General features: G+C 36.3%; 1 protein-coding gene across 5 annotated transcripts in view; it reads right to left on the bottom strand.

Moving 5' to 3' along the window:
* Window positions 1-26,371, bottom strand: part of brsk2a (BR serine/threonine kinase 2a) — a 262,598-nt gene that overhangs the window by 94,763 nt on the left and 141,464 nt on the right. For all 5 annotated transcript variants that reach the window (XM_038275549.1, XM_038275539.1, XM_038275558.1 and 2 more), the window contains exon 2: window positions 21,402-21,496. In XM_038275549.1, coding sequence (XP_038131477.1) covers window positions 21,402-21,496 — 95 coding nt within the window. The remainder of the gene's footprint in view (window positions 1-21,401; window positions 21,497-26,371) is intronic.

Here is a 26,371-nt window from a genome sequence, read left to right as displayed (position 1 = left end):
GTGTCCATGATATTTTCACAGATATGCTTAATAAATGACTGATTTAAATAAAAAAAAATTAAAAAAATTTATTCAAAGATCTTACAAAAGTATAATTTAAAAAGAAAAAGGCACATTTTAAATCTTATTTAATGCAGTTTTTAGACTAATTTGTAATTTTCTTCATACAGAAGCTGAAAGTTCAGAAATTGAACTTCAATTACTGATCTTACTGCTCCTAAATTCAGTAGGAGCAGAAAGATCTGCTAATTTTTGCAAAAAAAAAAAAAAAAAACAACTCACATGAGTACGTTTATAACAATGTGCTAATTTCTATGTTATAAATCAAAGAAACTATTTACAAATAGATATTAACCAGTTGAGGTTGTATGTCTATAAAAGGCGATATCTAACAGAGCAGCAAATAGAAGGTGTTTCTACAGCTATGCTGAATTTGAACTTGAGACTGCTATGCGGCCTCCAGTGGGAATTGGACTTTGGCAGGAAATCTATTTGTTTTTTCTGATTTGGAACACACCATAAAAGTCAACCACATCCAAGCCCCAATTTAGTTTTTCTCCTGGCAGATTTAGAGCAAGGTAATCATTTAATTTTACCAATATGTTTGTGAGTTGATTTAATATAAATGCTCTGGAGTGGCACAAAGCCAAACTAAATCCACAGGAGCCAGGAGGATTTTCAACCTCTATGACAGATGCATGGTCAAAATAACTGGTGGTGTCCCCTGAAAAGCTTGTCTGCAAAAATAGGAGGCATCTAATTGCTGTAATCCGATAATGGCGTCTCTATCGATTATAAAGAAATGGTGTCCATCGCTTTTAGCATCCTAGACCTTTTCTTAAAAATGACAGTACAGCCAAGAAAATAAGTGAGGCTTTTTAAAATAATAAACTGAGATCATCAACAAGAGAGATCAAGCAAATACAAGTGGAAACAAGTAAAAAAGCTTGTCAGCAATTACAGTATAAAAAGGGTTTGACAGCCAGCTGGCTTTGTATAAGTTACATACAATATTATTCTATGAAATAAGTTACATAGAATAATATTTTATATATAATAATATATATTATTATAATATTTTATTTTTATTTTGGTTTCTTATTTCTTAGGAAGCTGCTTAGTTTTCATAAAAAAAAAATATTTTAGTTAAATTAACAAACCTTTAAATTTTTTTCCAGGTGTAAAAATTCTGCTTCTGTAAAATGATGAGAGGGAGTCTGTTTGCATATAGTTTTACAGTTTGCACATCTCATTTGTTTACATTTATCAAATACAAAATAAATCTATTCAAGGGTTTATGAAGACATTGTACCAAATGGATAAGCTAAGGATCCGATGGAAGAAGATAATCAGCCAACTGTAAATGAGCAGAGGGGAGAACATGGCACAGATTGGCTACTGGCTAACATAACACACTTATACTAGTGACATGTAGATAATTGACCACATAAAACAGACAGAGTACTCAAACACCTCTGAACACAACAAACTGAGAGCAAATTTCCTCCATATGTGGGTCACTGAACCAGCAGGACACAATTTGCATTTTCTTTCAGTTGCAGAGAGTGGTAAAGTGGTGCACCCATTTATGCAGCTTTTATATTAGTGTAAATACTGGAAAACCCAACATCATGTCTCCATAAATCAAAGTAAATATATTGGAAATATGTTTAAAATAATTTGTCATAAGGAGTTGAGGTATGACTCTCTCGTCGTAGGTTTTCCTGCTTTAAGCTGACAATGTGCGTGTCTGGAAAACCCGTTTACTCCAAAATTGGATAAGGAATTTACAAAGACAGGTTCAGGGTCATGGATTTAACAGCATTTTCTGAGGTAACGAGTCAGTGCAGGTAACTTTGTTATCTTCCCCAGCTAAGCCTGCCCCACTGAGGGCAGGACAAATAAGAAATCAAATCATATCTGTTCAATTCTATATTTATCAAAGCAGCTAAACCTTAGAAAAAAAGAGAAGAGTTTCACACTTACTTTCATCTCTCTTTGCTTATTTGCTTTTTTCTCCACCTTGGGAACCTCTCAAAAAACACGACCGCATGTTTGCAGACACGTAAACACAGATACACAGCCAGAAATAACAGCAGGGGTTTTTGATAATCACTTTGAACAGAGCAGGTAGAGTCCCTACATGGGGGAGTCTGATCAATGCCAGAGACATGTAAATCAATCAGGACACTGTCTCTGCTAGCTGGCTAATCTGTATCCTTTATCCATCTCCCATCCTTTGAAATGGCTCTCATTACTGCTTCCCACCCAAGCTCAATTTTAGTATTCCTCCCTCTACCTCATCTTTTTCTCCTGTTCCTCATTCACATTTGGTGTCACTCATTCCGTCTCTATAATCATGTTTCTGCCGTTGATAGATCCATCAGGAAGATTGTTAAACTGATTGCAAGCCACATCATTTCATACTCACACGCATGTCTGTTGCTTACCTTTGTCCTAATTGACCTGAATGAAAGTCTTTTACAAAATGTAAAAATGGACCTCTACCATGTAGTAAAAACTGGAGTGGGGTATTATGAGGGCCTGACAGACGAAAACCAGCACATGATAGTGTAAAGCCAGCTTACAAGACAAGTGGCTTTTCAGGCAGTTAGATGGTTATATGTTTGTGTTAGACTTCTGTCACATCTCTCTCTGTACTTCAACAGAAAAAATACTTTAAAAAGTCAAAAAATAGAAAATCAAAATGATAGTGGAAACATCAAATAAAAAAGTTACATTTTAAAAGATTAGCATCAATATTTGGAACCTTGTTCCGTGAAGTTATAATTAGCAGTTAGTACCTTAGATGCTGAAGATGATATTTTTAGATTATGCGTTCAATAGATGGCACATTCTAGTGGTAAGTGAATAATTTCTATTTAAAATTGTCTTATGAAAATAATTTGGGCGATATTTCCAGTCACTTTTGCGCAGCTAGACAAACTGGCACTTATTGTAAAAATTATATTTTTCCAACTCTTTCTTTAGAAAATGATGGGGTGCAGCTATTCTACGCATAGATATTACCTGTAGACCCTACAATTAGCATGGTGTGCTGCCAGTACGCCATTTTGTGGACATTGTGAAAGACAGTTGATATTTACTAAGCTCATGTACACTGTAAATGAGCTCAGTAAAATGCCACAAAAGACGTACAACGAATCCAAAATCTGAGAATCTGTGTTTGATTACTAAAGTCAGAAACAGAAAGTTGAATTTTCAAGCGGAAATTGAATTACAGAACTAAACAGAATTTAATTATAGAACTGAAACTGGTAGATAGGCAAAGGGATTTTTTTTAAGCAAAACACATTTTTCAAACCAAACGAAAATCACTTCAAACCATTAAAAATGGCTTTAGTCAAGTGAAATTCGTCCTCAAACCATTAGTTTAGTTTTAAATTACAGGAGTAAAATTTCAGTCTGAGCAATTCAAATTACATTTTTAATGGCACAAGTTTCTACTTGGACAGAAATCATGTTGATCTTATTAAAATAGCAATTGCAGCAAGACTGTTTTAAAATCACAGACATCTGCTTTTCAGTGCCATTGTTAAGGTGATTAATATATACACACACACGTCCTCTATCCAGAATTCCTCAACTGGAAAAGTTTTAGTTTTACCTGGTTTAAATTGTGTAAAAATTTTTCTTTAATTAATTTTTTTCCTATTTGATAATCAATCTATTAATCGAACAACTAATTGACAGGTTAATTGATTTGTAAAATTATCGTTAGTTGCAGCCCTAGTTTATTTACTGTTTTTGTATATGTTTTTTTAAGAAACCTGAAATTGGAATATCAGTTCTACATCTGTATTTGGCAAATTTAAAGTCCAATAGGATACAGCGGAATGAATGAATGAGTGAAAATGACTGCAAAGATTTTGGAAGGCAAAAGACATGAGGCTTATTTACCATGTAATTAACACTGCATATGAAAACATCCTTTACCTATTGACACATGGGCTGCAGACAGCTGAGTCTATAAAGGATGGGCAACTCATCAATAAGTAAGATCGCTCAAAAGTCAAATTAACTGAAAACTTTAAAAATTGACAGTCCCTTCAGCTTCCTCAGGTCTTAATTAAGATTTACAATGAGTGTATGTCAAATGGATGGCATATGATGAGCTCATTTGTTACAGTGAGTGGAAACTGAATGTCCTCGAGGTTGTTAAAAAAGGACCTGAGGTGTAGAAAAATGGCACATGATGTTAAAAGTGTTTGGTTTCAGATTATTCATATATGAAGGATCAGAACTACCATATTACAAAAAATATAATTAAAAAGAAGTAGGTAGCATCAAAGACAAGGTTCTACAACAAAGAAAAATAAAATAAAATTAGTTTGATGGAAAATGTTTGACAACTGAATGCAAAAATAATATATTAATAAAAATATTTTTGAATTTATGCTCACTTTTTCCAGTCATAAGAAGAAATTGGTAGGCAACCAGAAGTTATAATTAACAGGGAAAAAAAGCAGATAAACTGGATATAAGTTGTGAGAAATACATAAATTAATGATATGCTAACTGTAAATGCCTGACACCTCATGTATTATTGAGCTCAAAGCAGAATTATCAAGAGATTTAGAACAATTTAGTACTTTTATACTTCCTTTTAACTCTTAAAAATCCGAGTAGCAGACTACAGACCAATGGCAAAGTACACCCTTAAAGAGTATTAAGGAAAATAACAACAAAATGAGAGTTGGTTGAAAGTTGCTGCGAAAAAAAAAAAAGATTTGTTCCTTGTTTCAATGCAAAACAAAGCACTGCTTTGCTCTGAAAATACAATGTGAAAAATAAAAAATACATTTTTTTAAGAAAATGTTAATTGCAGGATGCTTAACGACCACGGTCAACAAGACCATCCCATTTTCTTTATCATAGAGTTTTAAATGAAGTGTGAAGGTGGACTTAAAATCCAGCCTCTTTCTTAAAAGTAGTGTAACATGCTTTGAATGTTTTGTTTATTTTTGCTGCATCATCTATTGCTGAAAACGTATTGTTAAGGTGAGAGTAAAGCATAGAAACCAGTACACAAATGAAATATTTACTGTTACCGAGAACAGTATTGGGCAGGGCCCCGATCCAGCACTAAAATGGTAGTATTGGTATCTGTATCGACAAGTACCAACAAATAGGGCACCGATACAATTTTTAGAGCCAAAGGTTTCTTCAACTTCAACTATTGTCACCCATTTCAAATAAGCAATAAAAAATAATCAATAAAAAGTATTAGTCTTTTTCCTTCTTCACAAAGGTAGGCAGCAGCTTGACAAAGTCATGATGGCAATTATTTGACATCCAAGTTCTATGCAGTTCTTCATATATACACACACACACACACACACACACATCAATTTTAAACAGATGGTATCGGTATCAGCAGATACTGCACAGCCAGGTATCGGGTATCGGTATCGGGGCCACGAAATGGCATCTGCGCAACACTAGAAATATTTGCAACACTTAGAAAACACTGGAACACGAAGAGGACTCAAATATGATTTCACAGCACAACGGTCAATGGATTATGAAATAATTAAACAGTAAACACAATTAACTGGATCAAAGTATAACATTTAAAAAAATGAAATCAATCATAAGAAAGAAACAAGCATTAAAACAAGCTACAATATCCACAACAGTGTCACTATTATTCAGTCAAGCAAGATACTATATGCCCTACATTTACAAAGACAAAAGTAAACGAAGCAAGAAAAAAAAATCTAATAAATCTCATCTATCTGACATCACAGCTGCTGTTTTCTTTTAACAGGAGAAAAACGTCATCGATTTAGACGTCTGACTGTCTTCTGTCGCGCTTGCTCGGAGACCCCGCTGCATCTTCTGTTCTGCTCACCTCAATTTCATTATTCTGTCTGCACTCATCTCTATTTTATCTCGATAAGACATATAAAAAGTGAAAGAATCAAACAACACTGCATGTGCTTGATGAGTTTTGCCACCAAATGCAGCAACAGCAACATCAGCTTTTTAAATCTGCACAGAATAAGGACGCCCCCATGATGTCTATGATTTTGAGCTACAGGTATGATCAAAGTTCAGCTAGTGTTTCCCATTTTTGATCAATAGGTACAAAATGAAAAAAAGACATTGGCATAGCTTAGCTTAATATTTTTTGCCACAAACTACAAAAATGTAGCACCCTGCAGTTAAAAATTGATTTCCCATTTGCAATTTAAACAGAGCTTCATCAGTGCTGGTGAAATAAGTACTAAACATTGATTTAGAAACAGTGCCTGGAGACCGAATTAGAAAGAAGAATGCTAACTGGCCTTCATATTGGATCATAACGACAAAAAAAATGTTTGATTGTAAGTGTCGAGGCATATTAATGTTATCAGTTATATTCCTTTATAGTACTATGTGAAAAGATTGAGTTCACACATAAAAAAATCAAATAAAATATAATTTCAAACAAATAACTAATTAATTTTGGGTTCTTTTAAGAACTATCAAAAACAGATTCAGGACAAAAGATCACTCCATTAATGCATCAAACAATCAAAGAGGGAAGGAAGCAACTAAACCACCTCGGTAGGCTTTATTTGCAGTCAAGCTATCAAGATCTGACTGCAAGAACTTCTGTTTGAGAAACATACAAAGCTGAGAGATCAACTCGCAGGGGCAGAACATATGAAAGCCATTTATTTCAAACAGTGTCTGTGCACGCTCCAAGGCATGGATATGCACAATACACACAACGGAGGCAAAGTGCTTGTGTGTTGGAGGCATTACTATACCAAGCCCACTGGCGGCAATACAGAACGGCCAATCTAATCATTAGGAAGGAAAGAGAAAAAGATGGCAGAGAGAAAAGCTTCGTCACAGTCACAGAGGTGTCATGATAACATGATTAAAACTGATTCATATGTGGTCAAGGCATCTTTCTCCTTACTCATTTTACAGTTTATGTTGGCTGCTATACAAAGTCTTGTAACAGTATCAATACCCCTTCGGTCTTCTGTATTTCTTCACACCACAAATTTCTTGTATTTAATTTAGATTTCTTTATTGAGATCAACAAAATTGTCTCATAACTGGTTCATAAGAAAAGAGTTTAGAAGGATAGAGAAGTAGACAAGAGGCACACAGAAGGAGTATAGAGATCATTAGGTCAGAGAATATAGAAACAGGTCAACTGTTGATAAACAAAGCAAATATGGAAGGAGTTAATATGAGGAAAATTATTTTTAAATAATGCTTTTTGTAGCAGGAAAAAGCATAACATGATCGATTTAAAGCCAATATGCTATGCGGAAACCATGTTGGAGGGAGGATGCTTTCATTTGCAATAATGTAGAAGCAAGTGTAATTTCATGGACGGATACAGCCGAGTAAAGGGAAAACTGGGAAGATAATATGAATGTTAAAGTGGGCATAAATGTGGGACCTTGTGGTTCTTCCCTAGGAGAATGACCCCAAACCACACAGCCAGAGCCACAATGGAGCGGTATAAAGCAGTGTGTTTTTGGTAAAATGAAACAACCAAATCCAGAACCAAGTCCAAGGATTTATGGCACCACCTAAATGGGATAAAAGGATTTTGGCCTGATATGTTTAAATGGACCACAGATGTATCTGCAAAGACTTGGGATTAATGCATGAGAGCTAAATAGTAATGTGCTCCATGCTGTTCATATTTTTATTGAGGAAAAATACAGCAAAGTATCTTTTTCAGTATGCATGTTTCAGTAAAGGGGAAACAAGTCTCAAACCTGCAGTGCATAAGTACTAATAAGGTGTTTCAAAATGTAGTCTGATGAAACACAGAGTTAGAAGAGAGATGCTTAAACCAACCGGTTACAAAGACTGAAATAGATTTTTCTGTTTTTCCCCTTATAAGTGATCAATAAATTTGATGGGACATACTAGAGATGGAAATACTGACTCAGTCTTTTGAACATTTGAAATTTTTAAAAAGGGTAGCTGTGTGTATCATTAATATGTCCAATCCTTTAGTCATTGCTTAGAAATGACAAAACTCTGTTTAACCTCAACTCCTCTTGTTCAATTACACTGTGTGATGTCCTTTCAGTTACAAACATTGTGTCAGTTGATGTCAGGAGCACCAAAATTATTATATTAGATATTCAGAATCTTACGTCTTATTTTATTATTATACTAAATTAACAATACATGGGTTAATGGTTCTCATACCTATTGTTGGCCATTTTTCTTTGAGTGAAGTCGCTGATCAAGCCATTCTCAACATACCACTACAAAATAAGTAATAAAAGTATGTATGATTTAGGGCATTATGGAGTTGTGATTTTTCCCAAGTCAACTATATGACAGTTGAAGTTGAAGTCAAATCAATGCATCGTTCTTCGATGTCATCAAATTAAGTCGGGGCAGGGGGGTTATGGTGGTGCTTCTTGCTGGAGTGATTCCAGCTATTATTGCCAACTGTAGTGTGAGCTCTACTAAGGATAAGCTATTAAGAGACCAGTTTTGCATGCCGCATGAACACCACTATGCAGGGGGTGGCAGTAGGACAAACCGACTTGTAGGTGAATGACCTAGTATGATTAATGCTGACGTTGCATCAAGTCAATACTGGCATTTCAACACTTAAAGCTGCAATACCGGTATTGCATTGGAAATTCGAAAGTTCTATAAGGACATCCCAAAAACTGTTCAAGGACATTTTGTAAAATATGAAATTTTCTGTATTATTCTCAGCATACTGTTCTGGTTTCTGAAAAAAAAAAAATCTATACCTAACTTAAACCAAATGAAATTTTTCACAGTCTAATAACATGGAAATCAACAATATTTGATCAGCCTGTCTAAGAAGTGGAACGCAAGCAAGCGGAAAGGGATTTTCCAGGTCATTTGGGGGCCGAAACATCAAACACTAAATGTATAACCTAGTCTGCACTGGAGTTATTTGACATTTACAGATTTGATCTAAGCACCATCTTTTCAGTACAAGATCACTTTTATATGTTTGCTGTATTGTTCAGTAGTTGCTGAAAACAGTAATACTTATCGAGTATGAATTCTTAGAATAAACTTGAAATAATTACATTGCAGTGAAATGCTTACAAAACAGTGAAAAAACACAAGGAATGGTTTAAAACATTTGTACAAAATTCATCTAATCATCAGTAAAATAACATCTCTGCACAGTTAAAAATGATAAAACTCAGACATAGATGTCAAAATGTGCCTTTACAAAATATTTTAAGCCCAAGTCCAACCAGCATGACAACCCTCCTCGTACAAGCCCCCTCCCCTTTCTTCAAGCTGCTCTTCATCCCTCATCTTCCTCTCTTCTTTTCCCTCTCTGGGCTTGGGGACGGCAGAGTGACTTTGATGTCATGCAGCTTTAGGAGGAGAGAAAGTCACTCGAGCTAATTAGTTGCCCTTATCCCGACAGCCGCAGCCGCCACCAGCTCACTGGCTCAGAGGGAGAAACAGAGCAGACAACAACAGCAACTACCAACTGCTGTAAGCCAAAGATACTCCCTCCCTCTTCCAGTGGTTAGTGCAAGAAGCTTGTAATGATTTAACTCACCCCCAGACTATGCTGAAGCTTAATAAAGTCTTTCCTTTCTCTTGTAAGATAAGCCTTGGTCTATATTACAATATAATGCTAATATTATTCTCTAGGAAATATTCAGTTCATCCTCTCACCAATGTCAGTCTCTTCATGCACAGAGCCATGCTTTCTTAAAGTTTAACACAACAATTTTACTTTAAACTTTTTAAATAGAAACCCCCCACTGACCCTAGAGAATTCCCAAACTTTTTCCAAAAACTGACATTGCATTACTGAGATGAAATGATTGCATTCAATCAAATTCAGTATATTATTAACAATACCCTCTGAGGATACATTTATACATGTTCTTAAATCGAAAGTGCTGTATACTTAACAGAAATATCTTATAAAGATCATTGTCTACATGACGAAATCACATATGGGCAGTGTTGTGCCTGAACGCGTTCATATTTTGGGCGAACGTGAACTGAACGTACTGTATTACTGCCTGATGAACGTTATTGTGAACTCGTTCATTCTGGTGTCAGTGAACGGCACGCTCTCTCAGTTCAACTCCGTTCAATAGGTTGCCAGGTTTCTATAGAGCCCTCCAGGCGAAACCCCGGCTAAATCACACCGTAAACAGGCCTTAATATGTAGCGGGAAAAACATCCAATCTGGCAACACCAGCTACCAGTGTCGTAGCCTACAGCCGCGTGCGTCATCAAAACAAAATGCAGCGTGGAAGCCACAGCAGCATGGAGACGACCGTGGATGCGAAAAAGCAGCAGTATGATCACTTAAAACAGTTTTATGACCAGGTGGTCGGTGAGGATGATGGCAACAATCTTACATTTCTCTGCAAACTTTGCTCGCCGGCTTTCAGTAAAAAAAATCTGCACTTCAGTAACCTTAAATTCCTACCTCAGCCTGGTCCCTCAGTTTGTGTTAGTAAAATGTTCTTGAGGGTTTTACTATTCATGTAACTTGAATGTTAAACCTGCCTGGTATAATTTTCCAGGATTCCAGTATTCCTTTTTAGTATGTACTGAAATGGAATTTCAAATTGAAAAAAATATTAAAATTAAAAAAACATTTGCACCTTAAAGACTACTTTCCTGTTTTTCTTTTAATAATTCCTCATAAAAAAAGACCATTCAAGCGGCGCATTTTTCCTGAAGTTTTTGAGAATATACTGTAGGGGTGAAAGCTGCAGCTGCTACTAGTGTGAAGTGAATGGACAGCAACAAAGCATTAAAGCAACAATGGGGAAATGCTGTCCCCTCAATGCTAATGTAAACCCTGGTTGGATAAGGATTCAAAACTGGATATGAAGATGAAATCTGACTCACAGTTTCAGTGTTACAACTGATAAAATAATTGCTGTCTGTGGTTCTACAGTAGGCTATGGTGTAATTGTACGGAGCCCCTCTGATGTCAAAATTTTTTTTTTGTTGTGAACACGAAGTAGTATTTCATGCGCACGATGGATGCATGGCCACGCAATAAGTATAACGTGCGCATGAAATCAGAATCAGAAATACTTTAATAATCCCAGAGGGAAATTACTTTTGTTACACGCTCTAGTTACAGTTTTACATGATATATACACACATCCAACTATACAATATAATAAAGATAAAAAATAAGAATAAAAAGAGATAAAATATACATACACATATAGCTCTTCTGTATATATATCTGTACGTATATCTATGTATATGTAAAAACTAAATCAAAATAAAGTGAAAAGTCCAATTAAAGTGAATAAATCCAAGTGAAGTGATACGTGGCATGCAAAAATAGCGCATAAATGTCAATTACAGGGGGGGGGGCTGAATCACTTGAGGGAGGCGTTATATAGGTTGATAACCACAGGTAGGAATGATTTCCTGTGGCGCTCTGTGCCGCCTTAGACCTTAGAGTAGGCGTGCTCGATTTGCTTACCCAGTTGTCCAGGAATGATATTAATATTATTAATAAGTATTTCGTGCGCACGAAATACTACTTCGTTAGCCTGACGTAGTCCTACACAATTCTAGTCAGAATACGAGTCTGATACTGCTCCATAGAGCTGTGATTATGGGGCGTGTTTTGAACGGACCAGGAAAAAAAATGCCTCTGCACTCAATTGGATAGACCTACAACCAATAAGAGCAACGGAGTGCGTTATGTATGTTAAGCCAGGCATAGTTGTTGTCAACAAAAATCAAAGCGTGCAGTTGCCCGCCTAGAATAAGAAGATGAGCCGTGATCGCGTTTCTCTTTTCCTCTTTTAAAATTAATTTGCTGTCGATATCTTCTAGAACAGACCTAATAGCAGAATCTACTCACCTCAACTCTCCGGCGGCAGCCATTGTTGTTGTCGCCCAAGCGCGCTTTGGTCACGTGGTTGATTACGTTACTGTTGATCGTCTGTCCAACATCATATAAAGCCCGCCCTGACAATTTGATTGGATCGCCAGAGGGTGGCCGATCATACTCGCGCTACTATGGAGCAGAGCCAGACCAAACTTCCCGACCTCAAACCTTGTGGGCGGGACTAAGTTCGGAATGGCACCCAGGCTACTACTTCGTGGCCACAATTAAAAAATTTATTTTTTTGACCATGTCATCAGAGGGGCTCCGTAAAAAGAACTATGAACTAGTTCATTTTTTGGAACTGTGAACTTAGTTCAAAATTTTGAATTATGAACTATGAACTGAACTAGTTCATTTTAAAATGCGTGAACTGAACTTTGAACTAGTTCACGTAGAAAGAGAACTTTCCCAACACTGCATATGGGGACATGAAAATCCCAATTAACTAGAAGGCCATTGGACCTCCTAAGGCTCTGGTTTCTTGTAATAGTTTTCCCACCCTTAAATCACTTCAACTGTTTTCTACAGAAAATCCACGTTTATAAACATATGAGAATAGAACTGCACTTTGAAGCTTTAATATAAAAAGCATTAAAAATGGTGCTAATAGTTTATACAGCTCACACATATAATGGAGGAATTGCAATGATGAATGGAAAGATAAACGAAGGAACATGAACAACGAGGGTAAAGGAAACATTTGTTAATATATCTCGTTTTTATTTTTTGCAAAGATGATTAGAGTGATAAAAAAAACAATATCCTTTTGTTACGACAAACAGCCAAAATAAAAGTTGGCATACACATTTTGCTGAACCAAAACTTTGAAATCACTGTACTAGTGTATATATCAGAAATCTTTGGTAATAGCTGATTATTAAGCTCCAAGATCTGTGCAACAGCCTTAGGTTTATCTCTTCAGTAAACAGTGGCACTGCAATTCTGATAGTGGTTGTAGTTTCTCTACCATACTGATTGTTGTAATAAGTCAAGAGCACACACTTAAACAAAAAAAAAAAATAAGCTAATTAGGGCAGTGTAGACAAATATATATATATATATATATATATATATATATATATATATATATATATATATATATATATATATATATATATATATATATATATATATATGAAAGGTAATCACAATAAAACCACCAATCTGACTTTGGAACAAAGTGCACTACACCTACTTCATTGATTCGTGTCTTCTCACACTTGCAAGTTTACAAGCAACTATTTTCAGTGACAGCTAGATAAAAGTGAAAAGGATTTTACAAATATACAGTTTAAAAAACGTAGCATCATGTTTGTCACAGTTTTGGTCTTTTAATAACATTCCAGAGTAATTGCCATTCCCAGACCATCCTTGTGTCCCATGATTCATATATGTTCCTTGTATCTAGCCATCGTCCGAAAGGTCAGGAAACAGCCAATGGGGTTGATTTCACCCAGCCAACATCAATGTCCTGGAGATATTCATAATTCCTTAACAACTATGAACTGCATAATTACAGGAATACAGAATGAGTGAGACAAACCGATGGGAAACCAAGTAAAGAAAGTTGTTGGAACAGTAACGTTAAATGGTACGCACAAACCAGAGATGCCACATTATCCTCCTAGGTACAACTGATTTCAAAAGTAAGTTGCTAAGCAAAATCTGGTAAAAATAAGATGCAAAGAAAGGTGCATATAAATATATCTCATACATATAGTACTGAATGTTTAAAAAAAAAAGTCTGCTCAAATGAGTAACACTTGCCCAGAGTTGTAAACCATGATCCCCTAGTTAAGCGTCTTCATCTGTAAACTCTTAAAGTATATAAGACCTGACATTTTGTTTTATTATTAATGACAACATAATCCAAAGCGGAGAGTTCAGTATTGATTGTTAATTATGGAAATAGGGTGGTAATGCAGCTGGAGGGAGGTCAGTAGACTTCCCCCAAGCTTACATGAAAGACATGGGATTTTAGAAATACAACTGTGAACATGAATGGTGCTGCATGTAAAGATCCTCCACTTATTACTCTTATAACAACTTTACACTTAATTGGTAGTAATATTTTAAAGTTACCATTGGCAGGTAAACAGGAGAGAGTCCTGTTGGTGGCTTGCTACCAAAACTGATACCATGAGAGATAAAACAGCTAATATTAGCATAGGATTGTAGGATTACTATAGAAATGTAGAAGGTACAAACTGCTCAACATTCTGAGAAACATGCATTTGAAAAAAGTACATTTAGCAAACTATTATCCAATATTATTTGCTTTTTTATTTTGTTAGTTCTTGAGTTATTTATTATTATTGATATCAATAATAAGTGCTATATTATTGCAGCTCTGGATATTCAATGTATTAACATTTTTGCAGCAGAGATAATAGTTCTGTTTATGTAAGTTTAACATAAAAATAACTGCTGAAATAGATTTCCTGCTGTGGAATGCAACATTTGAGTGGAGTCTAACTATGATACTTTTTAGGTAGGACTTCAAGATGACAAAACCACAACTGCATAAGTATGAATGTAAAGCAAAATCTCCAATGCCTTATCTTACTAGATGCTTTATTTCATGTCAAATCAATCACATATCTGCTTATGTGTTTACTGACATGCAATATGTCACATTTACTGATCTATTAGTGCTATTGAATTTCTGTTTTATTTCTACACGTGTTACCCTAGTCATATCCACGAATACTTGCCCGCGTCAGACGTGTGAATGTCACATTAACAGATCAATAGAAAACACCCTCACTTTAGACAGGAAATGTACGTTGAGATGTGATGTCCTTACACAGGCATCTGTGCCATTTTGTCTCAGCGGGGGTCCCTTGCAGCTTGTAAATTTCTCCGTTTGGCCTTGCTCTCTTTCGACCCGCCTCCCCTCCCACTGTGTTTTATCCTCTATGGCTTGGAGCACAGAGTCGTAGCAGATAGAGAAGCCAACTGACTTTTAGAAACATGAACTGGCCACTTGGATTAGACTGCTTTGCTCTGTTCTGTTTACCCATGGTGCTGAATACTGCTCACTTACTGTCACACGTGTATATAAAGAAGTATTCTATCTGCTACTGTTCCCAGCTCATCATTCAAAACATGACAGGCAGCTTTTCCTAAAGAGACAGCCGTGACTAATAATTATGGCGCAGGCACTATACAGTGGAGGAGTTACGTGACCAACGTTGAGCAAAAAGTAGTCATCTGTCCGATCAGGAAGTTAACTGAGTTTTCTATAAAGTCTACTATGTAGTCCCTGCTCTATATAGTGATTTAGGGGTTAGGGCAGACATTAGGGCATAGTAAGCTTGTATGAGCTATGAAAATAGCAATTTTTAAACAGAGCGTGCACAAGGAGAAATGGGCTTGTGCATGCTCTCGCACGCATGTAATAGGTTTTCCTTCTTGGATACAGGGTTAAGCATGTGCTTTTTTAAGTGGAGAGGGCGGGTCTTTTGAAAAATTCCCAAAAATCCTCCACAATACCTTTAAGGATTATTACCTTTTTAGAAAACTGACAAGGTCATAGTTGCAAGAAAGGTTAGTGCATTTTCTGTGTTATTACTGTAGCTGGCAGCCTGTAAGGTTATAGACCAAGTTGATCTAGATTAGTTACATAAACTTCAGCAGAGAGAGTGCAGCAGAGATTTATATGGCAGAAATCACCAGGACAATTAATTCAACCTGCCTCCTTCTCTCCACAGACCCCTGCCTCTTAAGGACAGTCAAAAGAAGGACGGACAGAGAGGGTTGACACAGGTCACAAAGGATGTGCCTGCACACATACATAGTAATGTGCCCCTTCCTGTGTGTAACATGTTGAGAAATTGTCTTATTGTGCATTTCTATCTGTGGCTGTTCATGACAGTGGCTTCAGCAGAGCCGCACACACGGACCTGTCCAGGGGAGTCAGATTTTATTCCTAATGGCACCACAGGGACCAAAGACATTATCATATTAAAAGGTGACATTTCACAGCCGGAGCCCAGCAGAAGAGTGTAGCCCGATGACTTTGACAGTTTGACAGGCAAACAGGCAGGCAGTACAAAACGAAGCACCAGAGACTTGAGTGCAAAACAACTGAAATATTGAGAAGATGGGCTGGGGGATCCGAGTCAGAGACAACTGTCCAGGATCAGCAAGAACATTGAAACACTAGATTTGATTAAGGACCTGAGAAGCAAAATCAAGGTTACTGTGGTCACAAGGAAACCTGAACTATGAGATGTGGTGTGTAGTAAACAGACATGTGATAGTAAAACAAGCTGCAAAACTTATCTTTCAGAAAGGACAAAGATTTTGAATAAAAAAGAAAAGTCCTGCTAAAAGCAGCTAATATTTCACCTGTACTCAATAACTTGTCAGTTAGGTTAAATCCATTTAGTTGGCCTCAGAGGATGTTGCAGAGCGGCCAAGAAAAAAAATGACAGCTCCACCATCTTAATGAAAATACGGCAGAGTGATTTATGGAAAAACACTTTCTTCCTGCTAGCTTCACTATTTAATCCTCTCCCATCTTTGCTTGGCTTTAGTTTAGTCCATGTCTCGGTTGATTTTCAGTTGTGCAATACTTTCTCCATCTCCAGTGACGAGTTTAAACAGAAATTTTTAAGATGTTCAAAGTTTTCTATATTTTTAATGAACTAACTCAGTTTTAAAATACCCTACAGATCTACCCCTGACTTGTCTGATACATCCCTTCATCTTTATGATGTTTATCTACTAATATTCTCTACAAAATATCTGCAACAATAATAGGATCTAGAATGAGAAATCTGATATCCAACCAGATTAAATTTTTTCATAGAATAATTTTGTTTTTTTAAGGAAGCTACTCCACATAGATATACATCTGTTTGCCACAGATACACAAACCAAGGACCAGCAGTTAGGAGAAGACTGACAATGTCAGTGTTCAGTAATTGGCTCTGAACTGCAGCTTCAGCAAAAGTCTGTGTCCTGTCGGAGACCTGTCAGTATTTGCAGCACCTTTTTACTGTCACATATTGCAGCTGTTCCAGCAACCACTTCTGCTACAACTAATAATACTTCTGTCAGAGCAAAGGGGACAGAAATGGCTAGTCGTTTCCTGCATGGAAATACTTGACTGCATGTTGAGAGGAGTGAGAAAAATAGTTATTCCTAGAGCAAAGCAGTGAAGTGAGTGTGAAAACAACACAAAACCAGGAGACTTTTAACACAGCAAGTAGTTGATTAGTACAGAATGTTAATCAAACAGCACAAAGAGCTTTTCATCTGACATCTAATGGTGTTACTGCATGAAGAGATGCAAAAACAGAGGGAATTTCCAATTTTAGATGACCTGTGATGTGAGCAAAACTCATTTGCTTTTAGCTTTCCAGCTCATAAGTTAGCAAATAGAATAAGCACTTCTCTCTGCTTGTGTCCTCTGAAAGAAAATTGTCAAGTTGGATTATCTTGTGAAACAGTCCTGAGTGTTTCTCTGCAGCTTTTTTAATGCCATCCCATCAACACAACAAACTATTTCACGTAATGACTATTTTGAACAGACACTGGATGAATGAAGCTACCCGCTAAAACACAAAAAAACAAAGAAAATAGAGCCACATATGGAGTATCAAGATGTGACTATATATATATATATATATATATATATATATATATATATATATATATATATATATATATATATATATATATATATATATATATATATATATATATACACACACACACACACACATATATACACATATATAAAATGTGGCCTTGATAATCAAAGTCCCTGAAATTTGTTAAAATATGATGTCAACAAATAGGGGAAGCAAAACTAAAGCTCTTTAAACTTAACCAAAGTTTAAAGACAGTCAGCTTTCAGTTTGACCACACGTATCTAATCACACTGATTGAAATTTAAGACACCATAGATAAGACCACAAATGTGTTGAAAATAGGGTTGATTCATGTTGTTACACTCAGCAGTAATCAAGATTTTATTAGCAGGAGCGACTCAAGAGAATATTTAAAAGGATGTCCTGATGGAACCATGTGCACTTTTAGGCTGTTTATTATTACTGAGAAATTTTTATAAAAGAGCAAAAAAATCACATGAAGACTAAATGATTACTATTTGTGGTGAAAAGGAAAAAATATGTGATGCCCCATGACTATAGTAGGAACAAGTCGGGAGAGCAGAGAAAAAGAGTGATTCTTTTTTTAATGCAATATGTGTAGGTTGAAGATTCAAACTTATTCTATTTTTGAGTAGTTGAGTAAAATCTCAACCTAAAGTATCTGCATATTTGGAGTAATCAAACCAATACATTCCATGCCTTTAAGTAGGAACATAGCTGAATATTTTATTCCTGATTGGACCGCCCGACCAACCTCTTCAGAGTTTATAATACATAGAAACTAGAGTTGTCCCGATACTAAACTTTTCAACTCGATACCGATACTAAGGAAAATATTCAATACTCGATACCATTTTCGATACCACAAGGATAAAAACAAAAACTCCAAAATTCTACAGAAATATTTTCATGAATAAATAAAATGAAATAAATAAATACAATAAACAATAAGAACAATATTTTGAGGTTGTATGCTGTGCAAAATATTAAGCAAGCTTGATAAAAAAACTTATAAAATTAAAATTTTGTGTTCCTTCCTTGGCTGTGCTTTGCACACATAACAATGACACTAGCCAAACCGGTTAAGAAACAAAAATAATTCTCAGCAGCTGCACCTACTACAAAAAAAAAAAAAAGTCTGAAACTGAATAGTGCAGAGAATTATTCAATCACACAGCGTTCTGAAAGTGCATTGTCCTCTATTCTGCACTTTAGATGACTGACTGCTTAGGTGCCACTGGTGGTTGCACTGTATCGATACTTTTAAAAACGAGTATTGTATCCGGATACAACATTTCAGTATCCATACTTTTTTGAGTATCGATACTTTTGACAACCATAATAGAAACCCATTGCTTTATTACAAAATGCTCTTTATATTTATGTGATGTAACAGAAGGTGTTTCGGATGTGTGAGGAAAAGCAAAGGGAATAAATAATCACGGTTGTGAAGTTCACACTGCTCTAAAAGGACTCAAGCGACCTGGATCAGAGTTGAATGAAAATGGCAGAGCTCTGAACAGTCCAACGCTACACAAGGAAACAGAGGGAGGACTCTGGAAGCTAACAGTGGGACATCCATTGAGAACCTGATACTGAAAAAAAGCCTGAAACATATTTGTAGAAAAAAGGAAAGATCAGGGGCGGTTCTAGCCATTAAAGTTCCTGAGCAAAAATGCTGTTTGTTGCCTCCTATTCAAACGGCTGTCTTACAGCATATTGTACAGTGTACAATATGCAACACTGTCATTTTAGGGTACAGTTGACATTTATGAGTTTTGTAAATGTAGTTTTTAAGTTTTACACTTTGCACTTGTAACAATGAGCCATTGTTAATTGTATATTGGCCATAGTAGCAGCTAAACACAGGATCTGGTTTTCTACATTGGTTTATATTTGTTTGGGTTTTGGTTCTTTGGTTGACCACATCTTGTTTTTATTTTTGTAAAAAGGTAAATTGATTTCACTTTAATATATATATATTTTTTTTGTTTATTTATAAAAGGGACATTAAAGATTTAAAATATTTTGAAATACTCACCTCTGCTGTTTCACTCTCCAAGCAGGTGTGTACAGGACTGTACCATTAGATAATTGAAGAGAGGGGAGGTTGATCTGATGTATGGTATTTTCTTTATTGAGTTTGAGTATTTGTTTGGATTGAATTAATATATTTGTTTCTGTATTTATTGGTATAAGTATTTCTTAAGTAGTTGTTTGTTTAAACCAAAATTTCCTTTTCTTCTTATTGTGAAGCTGAACAGTCTTTTTAAAAATGGTTTCTTCCAATTTAGTTCCTCCTCTATTTAAGAAACATGTCTGCCATTGTTCTTGGTTGGTGTGGTTTGGTTGATGTCCTGCACAAGAAGAAATTAAAATTTTGTCTGCTGAAAACTCTACAAAGCATGTTCTTCTTTCAACCAGTTTGGGTCCCACCTCCAAGACTGCTTGGCCTCCTGACAAGCATGTGACAGCACTTTTTCTGTGTCACCTTTTAAGATGTTCAAAAATTATGTAATACATTGCTGTAAATTTACTAAGTGAATCTCAGTAAACCTTGTCAACACTTTTTCCCATAAAATACTGTGTAATAGTCATATCTTATTTGATTATTTGTTGATTTCATGAGTTTAAATTGGAACGCTGATTCTCCACTCATCTGGATCTGTAACTCAACACGGCTCCAACTGGACTTCTTTTTTGTTTTACTGTGGCCAGTCACATTTAAAGATTTATGAGTACATGGCAAGTTGCACTGCAAATATAGCAAATATATAGGGTCGAATTGCCTTTCAGACTGTATAACTTGTTTAGAATGTTTTGGGTACCTTTACAGAAGCTTCTGCCCGAGTTTTCTCCCATTCCCTCCAGACAGAACTGGGTTAACTAAATAAGGAATGCACTGTAAGCCATTTTGCCCATGCAACATTTAGGTTCTGCTCAAAAATGTTCTATTAGATCAAGGCTGTTGTAGAGCTGCTGTGTGCTTAGCTTCAGATATACAGAAAGTTCATACTTCACATGCTAAACACACAGGTGTCATACAGTGTTTCTACTACAACAAAAGTACAACAATCCTTTCTTACAAATAGCTTCCCAGTGATCAACTAGCAATTAAACCTGGCTGTTAACTCTTAAAATCAGGTTTAAAATCTTGAATCTGGTATAAATAAGGTGTTACTGAGAACTGAGCTTGGAGGCAACACACAGGTGGGGTGCATTGGGACTTTAATAGCAATTCCCTTTGTAATATATCAAGGTATTCTAATAAAATTGTTTTTGTATCAGTGGGAGAGGAGGTGTAATTTGCTCAACCCTTTTCTAACAAAATTAAACATATGAATAACGATAGTGTTTGCTACAGACTAACTCTACCAAGGATGCCTCATATATGATGAATTGAGAATCAATGTTTAACCCATCTTTTTAATCAAAAGCAGTATATTGTGAACTTGTGAAACACTGAGTAAACCCAATGGTGACAGACAGAACAATTTCACTTACTAATCAATACCACAACGCTAATGTAAAAGACTTGTGTTTCTGAACGGTTTCATTTTATCTCATCGCATGACGGAAAAATCTGATATGCATTTCTGAGAGATAAGAACGTATTAGTTTGGCTTTCACACACTTTAGTCCTTAAAAAAATCCATTATTATACAGAAATGTACGATTTAGGCAAACAGAACAATGATTAATCCATCATACAAAATATAAAGAGAAAAAAACGTGTATAAGGTCTTTGAAAAAAGATGTTCTCAGGGATATGACCAAAAAAAGAAAACAAATAAAACTAATTATAATGAAAACTTTACTCTGTTGGTTCAGTCTTAATGTTATACATCAGGAGATAGAACTACTAAAAGGCTAAAATTTGGCAATCTTACCTTCATCAGTACTGACTCGCTTAGCTTCTCGCGGTTGACAATCTTTATGGCAACCTTTTGGCATGTTACACAGTGCACTCCAAGCTTTACCAATCCTGCAAAGAATAAAGACAAAGGACATCAGGTCACAAAGGTGAAATGCTAAATTAGAAGTTAGCTCCTCAAGAGTATGGAACTAATGAACAAACTGATCCTTTTTCTAAATCCTGTGAAGAATGTTCCTCGGTTAGTAAGAACGGCTAATCTATAAACCAGCAGATTAAGTGGAAATTTAGGAACAGTACATTAATGATATTGCTAAAACAAATTATGTGAATTGACCGTAGACATGTAAAATGGCTTGTGAACTAATGCTCAAATAACCATAAGGACTTTTGGAGTGAACACAGTTATTTAAATAAACTACACTGGTGGGGTTTATTTGAGTCATAAAGGCAGTGAGTCAATGTTTATTGTTTATTGATTCCTCCAAGGTACCAAACAGAAGGAAAACAATTGTAGTCTAAAGTGAGAAAAAAAACAGCTTTAAAAAGTAATGGCAATGTTCTAAACAGAGCTTATTATTGCCTATTACTCTAAAATAAGACTGCATTAAGCAAAGTGAATAACCATCTTTTAAGTTGTTAAAGACATTCTTATTTCAAACGGTATGAAAATACATTTGAGTGTTGGTGTTCCACTGGGATTCCTTGAACAAATAGTCCATCAAAGCCTGTGGTTTGCTTCATAACAAAAACACGTTAGCTGTTCTGTTTTACGCATTGTCCCCAGATATCTCAGTAAAACGATCAGTCACAAACAGTGAAGAAAACAGGCAGGGATGCTGCAATGAGCACAGTTTCACCATCATAAAACAGTGCGTGCATTTGATACAAGAGGAGTCATGAAAACAACTCAAATTGATGCTGATGAAGGTTCTCAGTCATCCAGGTCATAGTCATTCCGTAAAAATTCAAAAAATATCCACTGGACTTGGTTTTCAAGATTTGAAGACGTTTCGCCACCTCTCCAGGAAGCTTTCTCAATTCAAATGTCTGGATCCGCAGTGAGTTTGAGTCTTATACAGACAACGCCTTGTATCGCTTGGAAACATGCAATGGTAACCGATGAATGGGTCGTTAGTTCCATCGTTAGCCTGTAATATCTGAACCTGTCTATGATTCTAGGGGTCGGTCGTTAAAGGGGGGATTGCCATTAAGGGGGGGGATTGTCTCCTGTAATACCTGAAACCTGTCTATGATCCACCACCTCTGTTTAAAGTTTAAACTTTAAACAGAGGTGGTGGACTCAGATTCCAGCTTCCAAAAACATACAATTCAATCATAGACATGATCCCTTCCAGATATTACCAAACCCCCCACCCCATCACAGAGGAACGAGGGACTCACCCGCCCCAGCCGGTGAACAATACCTCCTTAACGACCAACCCTTAACAATCATAGACAGGTTTCAGGTATTACAGGAGACAATCCCCCCCTTAATGGCAATCCCCCCTTTAACGACCGACCCCTAGAATCATAGACAGGTTCAGATATTACAGGCTAACGATGGAACTAACGACCCATTCATCGGTTACCATTGCATGTTTCCAAGCGATACAAGGCGTTGTCTGTATAAGACTCAAACTCACTGCGGATCCAGACATTTGAATTGAGAAAGCTTCCTGGAGAGGTGGCGAAACGTCTTCAAATCTTGAAAACCAAGTCCAGTGGATATTTTTTGAATTTTTACGGAACTCAAATTGATTTTCTGCAGGGACCACACAGTCACATACACATTTCAATGATTTAATCAGATATGTTTTTTTACAAACTGAAACAAATGCAACCACATAAAACACGTCGGTTCATGATTTTGATAGATTACCCTATAGTGCTCATTTTTTTATCCCACTTTTCCTTTTTGTATCCAGAGCCGAGAGTATTGAACTGAGGTCTGACACTCATTTCTATCAAAAAGAATCTGAGGCAGCACCTTCATTTGTAATTAAAGTTACTATTAAGCAGCTTTTCCCCAAACACTAAATTCTACTTCCAATCTAAAGTATTCCTTTCATTTTAGATATAAAACACAATGTCACAACAGAGGTTTTCCAATCCAAGGCAGGGTCCATTGCCTTATCATTTAATTAGACATACGAAACAGTATCATGTTGTAGGTCTTATAATTAAACACTGGAGTATGTTCTAGCGTGCTGCAGGGTATGAGCCTATTCCTATTTTACTCATTTCAACACATCACAATGGCTCTTACTAATACGTTGCACTTAATAACACAAAAAGTCTGCAAGTCAAGGTAAGTCAAGGTGTGGAAACATGTCATATCTAAGTGTACAGGGTTCACACCTAGTTTTTTTAAAGAGTGTAAAGGGGGTGAGAGGTGGGGAATTTGTGCTACACCTATCATCTGTGCTACACTTATATCATCTGTCTTTTTGCTATTTAAGCCCATAAATTCCATATTCTCTCCAACATGGAGAGAATATTAACATAAGAAACATCAGACTGACGAGAAGTTGCTCCAATTCACTTGCAGCCACTGTAAGGCGGCAATGCACTGTCATAGCATGGCCGTGCTTTTCTTGGTAGATGAAAAACCTTCAGACCATTGGTTGTTTAGGCCTAAAAGACCGGCTGTTTTGGAATCCTCCACAAACATGATTACCTCACCCCTTCTTTAAAAGCTGGCTCTCTGTCTGCAGGCTAGGTGTTAGCGGATGTTGTCTCTTGCATGGAATTGCCCTGGGTCAATGAAAGAGTCCTAGGATTTATGTTTTCACAGCACTTGTCTTACGGTTATGGGCAAATCTGTTTAAAAATCCATCCATCCATCTATTTTCAGTCACGCTTTTCCCAAGCGGGGTTACGAGGGGTGCTGGTGCCTATCTCCAGCTGTCTACGGGTGAGAGGCGGTGTACACCCTGGACAGGTCTCCAGTCCATTGCAGGGCAGCACAAAGACAAACAGGACAAACAACCATTTACACTCACACTCAGACTTAAGGAGAATTTAGAGAAGCCAATTAACCTAACAGTCCTGTTTTCGGACAGTAAGAGGAAGCCGGAGTACCTTGAGAGAACCCACGCATGCTCAGGAGAACATGCAAAATTCAAACAGAAAGACCCCAGGCCGGGAATCGAACCCCGAACCTTCTTGCTACAAGACGTCAGCTACCCCCTGCCCAAACTAAGCAACCTATGTGTTTGAAAATCATATCAGCCTAATTTCATTGGATTTTTAAAAATCTCAGCTTAAACCGGGGTTTGTGGTAAAATGCGCTCAACAGAGCCTTGAGGGAGAGAGCTCAGATGTTAGGCCATTACAATAAAGAAATTAGTGTTGAAAAAGTGCTGAATTTTATTGTGAACTGTGGCGAGAACCCTCATTTATTAATCAGGCTAAAAGGCTAAACATGCTTAAGCATTAAACAACAGAACTTGAGCTTCCTAAACAAGTTTGGATACCAACTAGTTATCCACTTCATATTCAGCTTGGTCAACTCCCAGTTTTACAAAACTCTGGAAAATAAAATAGGGAACCATATATACAGTGTGAAACAGCGTTTTGTTCTTAAGAATTAGTGAATTCACGGCCACAAAATACATCCTCATTCAGTGGCTGGGTAGAACAAATAAATGGCATGGGTATCATTTGTTACTACTGTTGACTATATATAATACTAACTCTCAAAATATATATATAATGTAGGCAAAAAAAAAAAAATCCTAATTCATGCTTACAGGGCACTTATTTGTAATATATAATATATATATATGACAGCAGCACCAGATTTAGCTGAGAGGTGCAGATTAATGAGGCTGTAGCCTAAACTTGTGCTGACGATGCTACCAGCCACATGCACAAACTCATTTTTCTCCTACAGAAAAAGTCAGTTTGCGCCTTCAATCACAACTGGAACATTTTTAAGGTCTTGAAAACATTTGGGGTTTAGCCTAACCCTCTTTTCCTCAAGTCCCCTCTTAAAAACTGCATTTTATAGTCTGTGATGATGCTTTTCCCCCCACTACGTTCATATCTTGTGCAATGCAGCATTGACTAGATTTTATCCTAAAACCATCTGCTGATTGGTCCATCACCATTTAACTGGTGATTTCGATTCTCCAATACCAGAATAATTTGCTAAGTTATTGCTAAGTTCAAAAACTTCACAGCTCAAATGGAGGTTTTACTAAAAACAAAAACTGCTTTAATGTTTTATAATAATGAAGGATTGGCTTTTTCCAACTTTGTCAAGGTTTGATTTTTTTTCCCATTCATATAATTTCCATTTATGGAAAAATAGTTACAATAATTAGGCTGTTTCGTTAAACATGTATTAAGGCTTAAGTAGCCAATGAAGACTCTTCTATTCATTTTCATATAACCAATAGGTAAACTCAAAACTACAAAAGATTTCTAGCTATGTTATTTACAGGTGTAAAAAGTGACAAGAGTCTTTTCTTGTCTCAAAGGAGAAAGCAAAGCATGGAGTAATGTCCAGAAGTTTTTTCTGACGTGTCACAAACGTCAGCAAAAAATATAGCATAATGATGAAAAACGCAGCAGTAGAAAAGAGGTTAAAATTAGAAGGAATAAAAAATAATAGCGAGTAAAAACAAATGTTATAGAGATTAAGAGATTGCACATTATTCACATGGCAGGCCACGGATAATGAAGGGGAGCATCGTGTGGGAGTAAGGCTTCAGTCTGGGATGCTCTAGAGCTGCAGGGCAGAACATGGAGTCACACAAAGCAGAGAAAGAAAACGTAAATGACAGAGAAACAGGAAGGAAACGGTAGACATTAAAGATGTAAAAAAAAAAGAATTTAGAAAGGAAAAAAACAGACAAAGCCATTAGCTTTGAGATGATAATCATATGTTAATGACCAGTATAGAGAAGCTCATGAGTCATGATAAACACATTAAAGGGAAAATATGTCTGCAAATGCCTGAAAAGTTAACAGGATTAT

The sequence above is a fragment of the Cyprinodon tularosa genome, unplaced genomic scaffold (genome assembly GCF_016077235.1).
Source record: "Cyprinodon tularosa strain WSP-4 unplaced genomic scaffold, ASM1607723v1 ctg121, whole genome shotgun sequence".
Taxonomy (NCBI): Eukaryota; Metazoa; Chordata; class Actinopteri; order Cyprinodontiformes; family Cyprinodontidae; genus Cyprinodon; species Cyprinodon tularosa.
Note: the sequence above shows the minus strand (reverse complement) of the source record. Positions and strands in the feature narration are given on the sequence as shown.